The 14,979-nt window shown below is 39.7% G+C and overlaps 1 protein-coding gene across 1 annotated transcript in view; it reads left to right on the top strand.

Annotated features, from left to right (window-relative positions):
* Window positions 1-14,979, top strand: part of ITGA1 (integrin subunit alpha 1) — a 73,175-nt gene that overhangs the window by 19,818 nt on the left and 38,378 nt on the right. The window contains exons 4-5 of the mRNA XM_028748105.2: window positions 2,029-2,117; window positions 9,507-9,621. Of these exons, the coding sequence (XP_028603938.2) occupies window positions 2,029-2,117; window positions 9,507-9,621 (204 nt within the window). The remainder of the gene's footprint in view (window positions 1-2,028; window positions 2,118-9,506; window positions 9,622-14,979) is intronic.

Raw genomic sequence — 14,979 nt, 5'->3', positions numbered from 1 at the left:
TTGTGTGTTCCCCTTACTTCTCACGGGCAGGTGGGAGAAGCACTTTGGCAAAGTTTTGTTTCAGTTTTCGCAGAATCCTGATGAAGTTCAGTGAAAACAGAACAGTGAAACTTCTCGCTTAATGTTAACGGGCAGGGAGTTCCAGAGCATAGGTGACACCATACTAAAAGACTGATTCCCTGCAAGTGCAGAAAGAATATTATATGGAAGTTGTAAAAGTGCCACTTCAACATATCAGATCAGTCCAGTGGGTGCGTATGGTGTAAGGCGATCTTTTAAGTAAACTAGTCCTAAGCTGTTAAGGGATTTATATACAAATAGTAACACCTTGCTTTTGGCCTGGTAACAAATCGGCAGCCAATGCAGATCTTTGCATAGAAGTGTAATATGCTCTGTGTCCTGTTGACAGTCCTGCTGCACCATTCTGTACTAACTGCTTTGGCTACTCTCTGCCTTTCTTCCAGAGTGTGAAAAACCTTTAGCTATCAGGCAGCCTTCTTAGTTTTCAAATCATGCATTAAATTGCTGCCTGCTTCTTTTCTGGAACGTTTGCAAAGCTGTTGACAGTCCTGACTTCACAGGACTTTTATGACTGCACAGTTATACATAAAAGCAGGAACAAGTGTTTAGGGGTGTTTTTTATTAAAAAAAAACACTTTTTGACACCTTTATACATACCTGGCTCTAGAGTGAAATCTGAATCAACTCTTGAAGAGGCTCAAGAGGCAGATTGTTTACTATGCTTTCAGACTGCTCCCGCCAAAGTGCCTGGTATAGGGTGCCAATCAACTAATTCTTACTAAGTCCTACTCTTAATTTTAACGATCATGACTAAGTTTGGTCCATTTCAATGGGTCTACTTGAGTATGATGTCGTTGAGTCCAACCCATATGACAGCCAGATAGCTGCATAATATATGTGGGCCCAGCACAGGCTGAACATCTTAGAAATACGAATTTATTCTATCCAGAGCTGAAATCAAAGCTCTGGCTCTCCATCCCAGATTCCATTAGCCTGGAGGCTGTTTTCTCCTGGAGATAATGTCATTAGCACACCACCCTCTTCTGTGGATTGAGAACAAAGACTCACACAAAATGGATGCTCACAGATTAACATATGCATAGGGCTGAAATTCAGTCTTTTTCATGTGACTTAAGTTAAACACCTTGTGTCAGAGCAGCAGAGATACATTAACAGTCAATAATTAACCTGTTAGGTGCTCTGAGAGATTTTGTTTAGCTCAACAGATCTTTCCATATTATCCCTCTAGCAATACACATACAGAGTTACAGTGGTACCTCTGATTATAAACTTAATTCGTTCTGGAGGTCTGTTCTTAACCTGAGGTATCACTTTAGCTAATGGGGCTTCCCACTGTCGCCACGCCGCTGCTGCACGATTTCTGTTCTCATCCTGAGGTAAAGTTCGAGGTACTACATCCGGGTTAGCGGAGTCTGTAACCTGAAGTGTTTGTAACCCAAGGTGTTTGTAACCCGAGGTACCACTGCATTTTCCATTTCAACGTACAATTAAACAATTTTACTTAAGTGTGTCCCTACATGGGTCAACTTACTAATAGGGGGACCGGTGTGAATCCTAATACATTTCCTGTCCAATAACTATTTCACCTTTCTACCCATTGAACTGTCACAAATGCTGCTGATCTTTTAATATCCTATCAAATAATTTAGTAGTTTTACAAGAGAGGAGTTGGAAAGGTTTGATTTGTTCTCATTTGTAATTTATGTGAATGCTTGTCTTCTGCTGTCACTGCATTGCTGTTTTGACATCCTCTTTGAGGATCAAGAAAACTATGTGAAGCAGTGTCCCAGACAAAGTTTCTGGGATGAGAGCCAGGCCTTTGACTTGTTCATCAGAATCTGAATCAAGAGGGAGGAGGAAGGGGAACAGAAAAAGGCTGTGTTTTATATATAAAAGGTTGGGTGTTTTAGTTTAGAGAAACTGCTACATGATTTAACATCTTGCTTGCACGTTTCCACATATTTTACATTTCTGATCTATTTATAGATGACATCTCCATTCCTCACGTTGCGGAAGTAAAGGAGAACATGACCCTTGGAGCAACTTTAGTGACTAACCCAAATGGAGGATTTCTGGTGAATGAATAAAGTATTTTAAGGAAACAAGTGACCAGCAGCCTCATTCCCACCATTGCTTGGCAATTCTGAGCGGGGGGAAATCAGGGCAGTTTTGAAATCAGTGCAGTTTTGAAATGTTCAGTCTGCCATACTGATTCAAAATGGTGTCCAACTGTATAGGCGTATAGATGAAAATCTACCCCTTGATCTCATGAACCTACAGACAAAACCTTGTTACAGTATCTTTTTTTTTTTTTTGCCATTAAATTTTTATTCAGGGTTTGAAAAAACAAACAAACATACAAACAAATATACACTTAAACATATTTACACATATTATTCACCATTCCCTATACTATACAAACACAAATTAAAACATAAAAATCATAATAAAGAAAATTATAATATTTTAGGTTCTGTCGAACCTTTGACTTCCCTTCACCCATTTTGGTAAGTATCAAATAATTTCCATGATTGCGTATTTAGATGTTAACCTTATAATTAATCACTGAAAGAGTTACACTAAGACCGCCAGTTCCTCCTACGTATCCGTTCCCATATATTTCCAAAATTTGTTCCAATTTTTCTGGACTTTCTGATCATCCTGGTCCCGTATTCTACCTGTTAATCTATCTAGCTCGGCGTAGTTTATCATTTTAACCTGCCAGTCTCTTATTGTGGGTATAGTTTCTATTTTCCAATTTTGTGCCAACATGATTCTTGCAGCTGTGGTGGCATAGAGAAATATTTTTTTATCTTCATTTTTTATTTCTTTACTCATAATTCCCAGCAAGAAGGCCTCCGGTCTCTTGGGAAAGGTATATTTTAATATTTTTTTAAGCTCGTTATATATTGCTTCCCAAAAGATCTTCACCTTATTGCATCGCCACCGCATGTGATAAAGGTCTCCCTCCACCTCTCCACATTTCCAGCACATCCTGTTCTTTACTCTATACATTTTAGCCAGCTTCACCGGGGTGAGATACCATCTGTACTGCATTTTCCAGATATTCTCCCTCAAAGCCGTACAGGCCGTAAATTTGATGTTTCTATTCCACAATTCCAACCACTTATCAAACTCTATATTATATCCAAAGTCAATTGCCCATTTGATCATTGCTTCTTTAACTTCCTCGTCTTTGGTGTGCCATTCTAGTAACAAGTCATATATTTTAGACAATGTTTTACTCTTACTTTCTACTATCTCAATATTAAACTTTGATTTCTTATCTTCAAAACCTCTTTTCCTTTTATCCTCTTTTAACAGATCATTCACCTGATGGTATTGTAACCAGCCGGTGAATAGATCTTTTATTTCTTCGTAGGGCTTGAGTTTAAGCCCTTGTTCTGTTTTCCTTAGCAAGTCTTCATAAGTGGCACTCTTCCCCTCCGTATTGACTTTTTTATCGTTAAGACCTCTATTGGTGAGATCCACCAAGGCGTCTTTCTTTCAATGAGGTTCTTATTTCTCTCCCAAATCTGGTATATAGGTCCCCTAAAAATATGATTTAAGAAAGCTCTATGAACTTTAACTTTCTCATACCAGAGATATGCATGCCACCCATAGCGGTTGTTAAAACCTTCCAGATCCAATAGATCTCTGTTCTCCAATTTTATCCAATCTTTCAGCCAGAGTAGGCATGCTGCTTCGTAATACACGCTCAGCTCTGGCAGAGCAAAACCTCCTCTTTCTCTTTTATCAATCAGTATTTTCATTTTAATTCGTGGGCGTTTCCCCTGCCAAATGAATTTCGCCAGGGATCTCTGCCATTCTTTACATTGTTTTACACCCTTGATGACTGGAAGGGTTTGGAATAAGAACAACATTCTCGGCAGGATATTCATTTTAACCACTGCTATCCTTCCTAAAAAGGAAAGTTTCATCCTCCCCCAAATTTCCAGGTCTTTCTTTATCTTTTTCCATGTAACTTCATAGTTGTCCCTATATAAATTTAGGTTTTTAGCCGTGATCCACACTCCCAGATATTTCACTTTTCTAGCCACCATAATTCCTGCCTTTCTTTCTACTTCTATCGTTTCTTCCTTAGTTAGGTTTTTAACCAGCATTTTAGTTTTGCTCTTATTTACTCTAAGACCTGCCACGGCTCCAAATTCCTCAATTTTTTGTAGAGCTTCTTCTACACTATCCTTTGGTTCCTCTAGGGTCAACACAATATCATCTGCGTAGGCTTTGATTTTAAATTCCCTCTTTCCTACCTTAATCCCCTTCACTTTCGTTTCTTCCCTCAGTCTCTTATTAAGTACTTCCAAGACCGTTATAAATAATAGAGGGGACAGGGGGCATCCTTGTCTAGTCCCTTTATAAATATTAAAGTATTCTGATGTAGTGTTATTTATAACTAACTTGGCTTCCTGTTCTTTGTATATTGCTTCTATGCCTCTTCTAAATTTTTCCCCTATTCCCATCATTTCCAGACTCTTCTTTAGGAAGTTCCACGAGATGTTGTCAAATGCCTTTTCGGCGTCTATAAAAACCAATGCCGCCTGTCTGTCTATATTCACATCCAAATATTCAATAATATCTATCAAGTTCCTTACGTTGTCCCGTAGTTGTCTCCCTGGAAGGAAGCCAGATTGATCTTTATGTATTTTATTGATGAGAACCTTTTTTAGCCTTTCCGCCATTATATCTGCAAATATCTTATAGTCGTTGTTTAGCAGTGAAATTGGTCTATAGTTCTTTACATCCAAATTATCGACATCTTTTTTAGGAATCAATATAATATAGGCTTCCTTCCAGGTTTTAGGGATCCTTCCTTCTGTCAGTATATTATTCATCGCCTCTCCCAGCACTGGTGATATTTGATTTATTAGTGTTTTATAATATTTAGCCGGGAGGCCATCCGGTCCTGGCGCCTTCCCGGCTTTCATCTTTCCTATAGCCTTCTTTATCTCTTCCTGAGTAATTTTCTGATCTAAAGCCTCTTTTTCTTCTTTTACAATTTGTTTAAGATGGTATTTTTGCAAATATTGATCTATTTCTATTTCTGTTTCCTTTCCTCTATTGTACAGATCCTTATAGTATTTTTGAAATATCCTTTTTATTTCCTTTGGGTCTTCCACAATCCTTTCTCCTTCTCTTATTTTACTAATCGTATTTTGTTTCTTTCTTTCTCTTAGCTGCCACGCTAGATATTTCCCTATCTTATTTGCAGATTCGAAGTTCTTCTGATTCATCAACTTGATTTTCCATTCTATCTCTTGGTTAATTATTGTAGAGAATTTGGCTTGTAACATTTTTAAATGCTGTTTTATATTCTCTTGTCTAGGGTTCTCCATTAATTTTCTTTCGTTTTCCATGATCTGTGTTATAATCTGCTCTTTCTTTTTCTCTTTTTCTTTTCTCAGTTGACTGTTTTTCTGAATCAGAAATCCCCTCATAACCGCCTTTCCCGCGTCCCACACCGTCTCTATAGTGGTTTCTCCATTTAAATTCCACTTAAAGTACTCTTCTATTGTTTCTATAGCCTTATTTACGATCTTTTGGTCATTGAAAAGGAATTCATTCATTCTCCATCTTCCTGTTTTATCATCTCTACCTTTTAACTCGATCGAAACTGCATTATGATCAGATATAGTTCGTGGCCAAATTTCAGACTTAGTTAAATTCTGTATCATTTCCCTCGAAACCCAAATGCTGTCTATTCTTCCCCAACTCTGATTCGGGTTTGAGAAAAAGGTGAATTGTTTCACAGTAGGATTTTTATGTCTCCATGCATCCATCAGTCCCAAATTGTTGACCATATCAAAAAAAGATCGGGGCAATTTGCCCTCTTTCTTATCCTGTCTATTTGTTAACTTATCTATATCTGGCATCACCACTCCATTAAAGTCCCCCATCAGTATCATTTTTTGGTCCATCCATTCCATCAATATAGTTTCTAGTTCAGAGAAGAAAGCTGATTTTTTGTCATTTGGTGCATATATTCCTGCCACAATTATTCTTTCTCCATGAAAAACCATCTGTACAACCACCACTCTCCCATGTTCATCTTTATATAATAGTTGCGGGTCATACTTTTCTTTTATGTATATTACAACCCCTCTTTTCTTAACCTTGTCAGAGGTCACAAAGTCCAATCCCAGTCTTTTATTACTTAGTACCCTCTTATGTTTACCTATTACATGCGTCTCTTGTAAACAGATTAGGTCCCAGTTCTTTTTCAGTAATACATGCGCAATCTGATTCCTCTTATTTTTATTGTTCAAACCATTCACATTCCAACTTATCGTTTTTAAAACCATCTATTACTGTTGTTCTATCTAATTTGTCTGAGCTAAGTAGTAACTACTGTTCCTTGTCTTCCTTCTCTTCTTCTTCCCTTTCTCCTATTAAACTCTCTTCTCTCTCTTCTTCTTCACTCCCTTCACCTTCCTCGTCTCTTTGGTGTTCCTCCCTTTCCTCCTCTCCATCTATCTTTCCCAGCTCCTTCTCATATCTCCTCACAAATTTCTGGAGTTCTATACTGGTGCTTAACTTAAACCTTTTTTCTTTGAAATAAAATGAAATACCCTCCGGAAACTCCCATCTGTATAAAGTCCCCATTTTCTTCAATTGGTTTGTTAGTTTTTTGTATGGCTCTCTCCTTCGAAGAAATCTCGAAGGAATTTCTTTAAAAATAATAATTGGTTTTCCTTCAATATATAACCTTTTGATATGATTTTGTTTCAAAATTTCATTTCTTATTTCCATCGTGTTGAACATGGCAATTACATCTCCTGGTAATTTTTTCTTTTTAACTTTATCCACTCTTGACCTTATTCGAAAAATGTTTACTAAATACTGATTTATTTCATCCTCCTTTTTATCTAACCAGATTGCCAGTTCTTTTATCACTTTAGATCTAATATCTTCATTTGCAATCTCTGGTATACCTCTCAGTTTCAAATTAGTTTGATTTTGCCTCATCTGTGTCATAGCCATGTTGTCCAACAACTCTTCCTGCACCCTTTCTATCTCTTTAACTTCTGCTCTAATCTTATCTACCTCCTTCTTACTATTTTTCGTATCTTTTTGCACCCTCTTCACTGAATCCTCCAGAACCTTAGTTTTTACCGATAAGTCTTTGACCTTTCCTGTCAAATCCCCCACCACCTCCTCCAGCTTCTTATCCAGAATCTCTTGTACTTCAAATAATTTTCTCTCTATGTATTGTTCATTGTTTTTAAATTCTTTCCTTATTTCAGCCATCAGGCTGCTATAGTCTTTAATATCTTTCGTTTCCTTGCCCTCCTCTTGTCTCGACGGTCTCCTTTCCACTGGCATTGCCGCCCCCTTTTTGGCCCCATTCGTCATTTTGTAGACTTGGTACGACTCGATGAAAACAGGGGTGAAAATTAGCAGCAGCAGCGCCTTACCAAGAGTGAGGCACCAGTTCGCACGTTAACTGTAATGAGTTGATGAACCACTGGGGTTGAGGCTGGAGTCAAGTGGCAGGTTTTGGGCACCTCAATATACCCAGGCTTTGCAGACCTTATCTTCTTGGGGATTAATATGATGGAGTCTGAAGCCAGCAAAAGCTTTCCCAAATAGAGACGTGAAGGTCCTCCGTGAAATGGTCTTTATACTAGTAGTTGGTTACAAACTTCCCCTGTATAGTCTATAGCGCATGTCCCTTTAAGTCCCAGGTGCATGCAAAAACGAGGTAAAGCCGGTTTAGCAAGACAAAATGGTGGATAACCGAAGCTGAGCCAAGTCCCCGAAATGATTTCCTCCCCTATTTATTCAAGCCCATAGAAGCGACCTTCATACTTTGTGTTCTCACGTCGTCAACATTAAAGACTGGGAGGGGGGAACCCAAAATTCTCCCCACCGTTTCACTCTTTCACCGTCCGAGCATTATTTAACAAAGTGCTAGTAGTAAAGAAAAAGCCGTTCTCGCATCAGCAACCGGATGGGGCAGAAAGACCTCCTTCCCACCTCTCTAGTCCGCCAAAGAGTCTCCCTTTAACGAAGGCTCACTGTGTGCTTTATCTCCGACTCTTTGTACTTTATAACTCCTATTTTATACTTTGTTACAGAGGATATTCGTCCCTTCACTTAGCGGTTACTTTCTTACTCTGCTTTCTGTCTAGCAGCTTTTCGCTATACTCTTTATTCGTTCTTACCACCAGTGGTGAATTCCTCCTTCTTTTGCCACAAATTACTTCTCTCGCTGGGTTCTTCCGCTGAAATTCCCTTTGTTTCCAATCACTTATTTTCGAATATTTTCTTTTACCCCCTCTGCGTTCTCCGCAGAGTTTTTAAACTGCTTCCCAGCTTTTCCGCTGATGTTGGAGGTCCGCCGCTTTCCCTCGGAGCCTGAGGCTTCACAACATGGAGTCTGGTGCTTCCCCTCACGCTGCGGCTCCAGCCCTGTTAAACGCCGGCAACACGGGCGAGCCCAAGCAGCGTCGCTGGGTGCTTTATCCCCCAGGATAGTCCTCCTGTGGTTTTGGGGTTCACGCAGCCTTCGTGAACCCCCGTTAGACCCCGTGTTGTTCGAGGCTCCCCCGCAGAGTTACCTCGCGCTCCTTTCCGTGGCCGCGGCGTCCCGGAAGACAAAACCTTGTTACAGTATCTTAAGAAGTACCCAAATGCACCACAACCAGAAAACTGCTTTCCAAAATATTTCGTAGATGTGTTTATATAATTGCTTGGAACAGCAGAGTCCTTCTATTAATGGAGGGAGTCATTGAGCTTAAAGAAATGTCCCTTCTCTTTGCAGCATGGGCTTGCATCCAATAGAGTTTCTGCAAAAAAGTATTGGAAAGAGGCAATTTTCACCAATACTCTCTTCCCACTGCCCCCTTTGTCACCTCTGGGTGGTCCCCCAGACCAGGATTAACTGTGTGATACAAATTTGTTTCCTTGTGCATATTGATGTTGGCACTAAGCTAGCCTAACAGGTCTATTGAGTAGGTCAGTCTTGAGTATGAGTGAGGCAGATACAACTCAAAGCATGGAACATCTGTTTCTTACAAGTTGACTTTTTATATAATGTTGCTGGTTGGGTTTCCCTTATAAAAATCTGGTAGAGATAAGAGGGTTCCAAGTTTTGTGTATATATATTTAAAATTAATTTTATTTTCACAAATTGTTATGGGGAACAGATCTGGTTCATGGGTTGTCTATTAGCCAGTCCAGCTGTAGTTAAGGTCATCTCTGCCTCGCAATTATGTTTATTTTATGTTTTCATATACCACTTTCCTTCACCAGAAGAACTCAAAGTGGTTCACATAAGGATATATAAATCATAGCACTGAAGCAACGACATGATCCTTAATGTGGCCTCACACTGGTGTTGCCATGTGTTTTCACTGCCATTTTGTGATATCCCCAGACCTTGAATTATTATGAAGTAAGCTGACTTGTTTAAACTGTAACCTTTTTCTCCTTTACTTAAGGCATGTGGGCCTCTTTATGCTTACAAATGTGGGCGCTTACATTACACCACTGGTATCTGCTCCAATGTCAGCTCCACTTTTGAGGTTGTAAACTCCATCGCCCCATCTGTACAAGGTATGTGTATGAGAATGCTGCTCTTCTACGTGCTGAAATTATTGAGCACCGAGGGAGACAAACGTATACACAGAAGCATAGCAAAAGGCAGAAACTATTTTTCAAGGCCACCAGCATTACCAAGTTAAGTAAATGTTATCATTGTCTGTATATTACCTAACTGCTTGCTGCTTCTGGCTGCTGCTTAGCATAAACAGAGTTTGGGATGCTATGTCATGAGCAAAGATCAGGCTAAAAATAATCTTTATGTAGTCACAGCGAACTGAGTGCCTCTTTAGATTAAGAAGACAAATGCCCTCATAAACTTGTTTTGTTGACTATTGTTTGATATCTGGAGTGCGAGAGGTCCTGCTCAAGTTTAGATCCCAGAATAAAACTCCCTCAAAAACAAGGGGCAGCGTCTAACTCACTTGTTCCATCAGCTCAAAGATTTCTTTTTTTTTTTTTTTATAATATATTTATTAAGATTTTCACATAAAACATACATCAGAAATAACACAATTCATCATTGTCAATTTAACATCTCTCAGTTGTTGCATAGGACTCCCCCACACCTCCCGCGTACACTTGCATCATTATTATATTAATTTCAAACAAATTATCATTTTGCTCATAGTCTTAGTTTGATTAGCATATAATTCAACCTTAAGTCTAATTTAGTGATAGACAATTGTTTTCTACTCTGACATCCGGTTCAACACTCAGCCAAATTACAATATTTTTGTAAGTAAATCTTAAATTTCTTCCAGTCTTCTTCCATCCTTTCTTCTCCCTGGTCTCGGATTCTGCCGGTCATCTCGGCTAACTGCATATAGTCCATCAGCTGCATCTGCCATTCTTCCACAGTGGGTAGCTTCTGAGTTTTCCAGTTCTTGGCGATCAATATTCTTGCTGCTGTTGTTGCATACATAAAGAATGTTCTGTCCTTTTTTAACACACTCTGGTCGACGATACCCAAGAGAAAGGCCTCTGGTTTCTTAGTAAAGGTGTATTTAAACACCCTTTTTAATTCATTATATATTGTCTCCCAAAAGGCCTTCACTCTAGGGCAGGTCCACCAGAGGTGAAAAAATGTTCCTTCATTTTCCTTACATTTCCAACATTTACTATCAGACGAATGGTATATTTTAGCTAATTTAACAGGGGTCATGTACCATCTATACATCATTTTCATCACATTTTCCTTCAACGCATTACATGCAGTGAAGTTCAGCCCAGAGGTCCACAACCTTTCCCAATCTTCAAACATAATATTGTGCCCGATGTCCTGAGCCCATTTTATCATTGTTGATTTTACCATTTCGTCTTGTGTGTTCCATTTCAGCAGCAAGTTATACATTTTTGAAAGTACTTTAGTCTTAGGTTCTAGCAGTTCAGTTTCTAACTTTGACTTCTCCACTTGGAATCCTAACTTTTTGTCATTTTTAAACACTTCTTTAATCTGAGCATAGTGTAACCAGTCTCTCACTTTATCTCTCATCTTTTCTAAACTCTGCAATTTCCAGTTATCCCCATCCTTTTCTATTATCTCCCAATATTTTGGCCAATTGGCCTCCATATTGGCTCTTTTTCGAGCCTTGGCCTCCAGGGGTGACAGCCACCTCGGAGTTTTGTTCTCCAATAAGTCTTTGTATTTTGTCCAGACATTAAAAACTGATTTTCTGACAATATGATTCTTAAAGGCCTTATTTATCTTAGCTTTGTCATACCATAAATAAGCATGCCATCCAAACGCATTATTAAAACCTTCCAAATCCAAGACATCCGTATCTTCAAGAAGTAACCAATCTTTTAGCCAGCAGAACGCTGCAGCTTCATAATACAACTTTAGGTCTGGCAGGGCAAAGCCCCCTCTTTCTTTCGCATCTGTTAATATTTTGAATTTAATTCTGGGCTTTTTGCCCTGCCAGACAAATTTAGAAATATCTTTCTGCCACTTCCGAAAACACTCTGTCTTGTCTACAATCTGTAGTGTCTGAAACAAAAATAACATTTTTGGCAGTACATTCATCTTGATGGCAGCTATTCGGCCTAACAAAGAAAGTTTTAGTCTTGACCAACTATCCAAGTCTCTCTTAATATCTGACCAACATTTTTCATAGTTATCTTTAAAGAGACTCAGATTTTTTGCTGTTATGTTTACCCCCACATCAGTTCAAAGATTTCTGCTTGCGAAATGGAACTTCCACTGCCTCTCCTACCCCCATGTGTCCCCTAAATCTCTTCTGGGGTTTTCCCCTGGAGCAGATTTGGGGAGGGTGCAGCAGCAAAAGGAGACAGTAAGTTCTGTTGCAGAAGTAGCAATCCTTGTGCTTACAGAACAAATTGGTTCTGATGCAATTGTGTGCATTTGGGTGATCTGAAGGTCGGCGGTTCGAATCCCTGCGATGGAGTGAGCTCCCGTTGCTCTGTCCCAGCTCCTGCCAACATAGCAGCTCGAAAGCACGTCAGTGCAAGTAGATAAATAGGTACCACTGTGGCAGGAAGGTAAACGGCATTTCTGTGTGCTCTGATTTTTGTCATGGTGTTCCCTTGTGCCAGAAGCAGCTTAGTCATGCTGGCCATATGACCCAGAAAGCTGTCTGTGGACAAACGCTGGCTCCCTTGGCCTGAAAGTGAGATGAGTGCCACAACCCCATAGTCGCCCTTGACTGGACATAACCATTCAGGCGTCTTCTACCTTTACCTTATCTACCATTAGTAGTAGTAGTAGTAGTAGTACCTCCCTTTTTCTTTGACAGTAGTCCATAGAAAGACATGTGATTCTATCTAGAAAGCTGGACTAGATGGCAAATACATATTTTCATCTGTTAGAACTCACCCATCGTGAAATATCATGACTATATTTCAAAGGAAGCTTTTATATTTTTTGTTCCTAAGATTTATATCCCACTCTTTTGCCACCAGGTAGCAGGGCAACTAATAAGAGTAAAAGTCCAGAATATATATAATAATGATACAATAATAATGTACAACACAGCAACAATTTAAAACAGCAGTGGAATGCAGCACATAAAACCCAACAGAGCCTAATAAACATGTTAGTTCTCAACAGCTTCAAATAATTCAAAGGCCTGGGAAAATGTCTGCGCCAGACACTGAAATGGCATCTTCACAAGGGGCCAGGCAAGCTTCCCTTGGGAAGGCATTCCACAAGCTGCAATATTTTTGCATAAAATGGCCTGGCGGCTGCTGCTGCACTCTCATTCTATCTATTTCTGATGTTCAGGCTGTGAGCGTCATTGGTTATGTTGCCAAAAGGGCACCCCATGCACAAAATAAGATATCAAGCAGGCTTGGGGGAACCCCAAACTTTGCAGGGAGATGTGAAACCTTTGAAAGAAAATGCTAGGTGAGGATTAGGAATGAGGAAGAAATTTGGAACCAAAACACAGCCATCCTTGGAAATTTGCATTTGTCTGAATTTTGAGGTGCGGTTCTCAAGCCAAGCAGTGTGTACAAAAAGGCATATAATGAAACAAAATGTCCATGAAAACAGATATTTTAGTAAAAAATAAATAAATACAAAAATGCATTATTGTAGGGCAGGCATCCCCAAACTCAGCCTTCCAGAAGTTTTGGGACTACAGTTCCCATCATCCCTGATCAATAGTCCTGTTAGCTAGGGATGATGGGAGTTGTAGTCCCAAAACATCTGGAGGGCCGAATTTGGGGATGCCTGTTGTGGGGGAACTGCTTTGGAAAAATGTGCTGGGCAAAAGAGGATGCAGACATTTATATTTTAGGAGAAATTCCCAGTAAAATGCTGGTGGATTTTCTTGGAAACAAGAGAAAAAAATCAGGAACTGATGTGGAACACTGAACTTTAGATTGGAAAAAAATGAGAAAATGAGAGAAACAAAAATTGACAGTTCCATCCATTCCTAGCGAAGAATCCATCCATTCCTATGCAAAGAATCTCTTTAGGAATGGGCATACTCAGTGGCCATGGAACACTGACTGAATGTTGGAGGTGGAGGAATTCATAGGTGGCGCTAGATTGGAGTGGCTGGAATCCTAAACAAGGGTACTTCATCCTGCAACAGTACATTTCAGATCCCACTCATATAAACCCTACACTACTAGAGAGGTTTTTAGGTTTCTCCTGGACCTTTCCAGTATGTGACTTGACTGGTCTGCAAGGCAAGATGTTCAACACATTACCAACCTGTCCTACTGTTATTATGATGGTATTCCATTATTTATATTGATTCCCAGAGGTAGATCCCATTGAAGAAATGCACTGTCTTGCTTTCAGAATTACTTTATGATCCGTTTCCCAGAGAGCATGCTGTGGGAACATATGGTTTTGCTTCCCCTTTCTCCGAATTCTTCTTCTTGCTCCCTGGCTGAGGACAATTATAAATAATGCCAGACTAACCATATTTCTTTGGTTTTGTCTGAGTCATCACTGAGGAAGCCAGAACAGTTGTTTTCTTGACTTAGGGCCACTTTGAATGTTGCATACCTCGCACCCCCCTGACATATGTGACCCATCCCAGACATTTTTGCACATGTCAAAGTACGTGAGAGCCAGGAAATGCTGGATTTTATTAGTTGCTGCAATTCCTGTGATCTTGGAGGCATCCTTTCTACTGGAAATCACAAACATTTCAGCCAGCCAGTAACAGCAACTTGGATCACGTGTTTTATTTATGTGCACAATCACATGCTCTGGGATAGCCAGCAATTGAAAAACTTGTGGCAAGTGTAAAACATCTGAACTATCTATTGAGGATGATCACTGCTGTAAAATGCCCTTTCTGAAACAACTGGGAGCCAGAATCCTTGCTGATCTACTGCCAAAACAGTCAGATACCAACATCACCTTTGCAGTTTTGTGTTTGTCTTGGTTTCTCCCCCCCCCCCCAAAAAAAAAAACCAATATGTATGTGTTTTTATGCAAACATTCCCTAGTATACGCATTTGTGAGCACATTATTTGGCTGCAAAATAGCGTCACAAAATTTGGGGAAGTGTGAGTTTCAAAGGGTAGCTGTGCTTCAGTTCACATATTGGCTCAAAAAGTGTGAACTGGGTAGTTTCTCATTTGGAATGCCAATGAAATCCTGAGCTGTAGTGCATTAGGGATAATGTGAGCTCTGCCTGCAATGCGGTTCTAGTAGCACAAGGAAAAAAGCACTAGTGTGCCGCTGCCAAAGTGTCTGGGTCCACACTTCCACTGCCTTAGATACATCCCAACAGAAGTGTCTACTTCTATGTACCACTACTGTAATAAATTTACTGTTCCTTCCTAAATGCCACCCTCAGCTGTATGTCCACTATCTGGTTGGCAAGCGAGCATGTGACGATTATTGCACACAGTGACATGCATCGGAACATAATCTATCAGGGAAAT

This window comes from Podarcis muralis, chromosome 11 (genome assembly GCF_964188315.1).
Source record: "Podarcis muralis chromosome 11, rPodMur119.hap1.1, whole genome shotgun sequence".
NCBI classification, from domain to species: domain Eukaryota; kingdom Metazoa; phylum Chordata; class Lepidosauria; order Squamata; family Lacertidae; genus Podarcis; species Podarcis muralis.
This window is presented reverse-complemented; position numbering and strand designations above follow the sequence as displayed.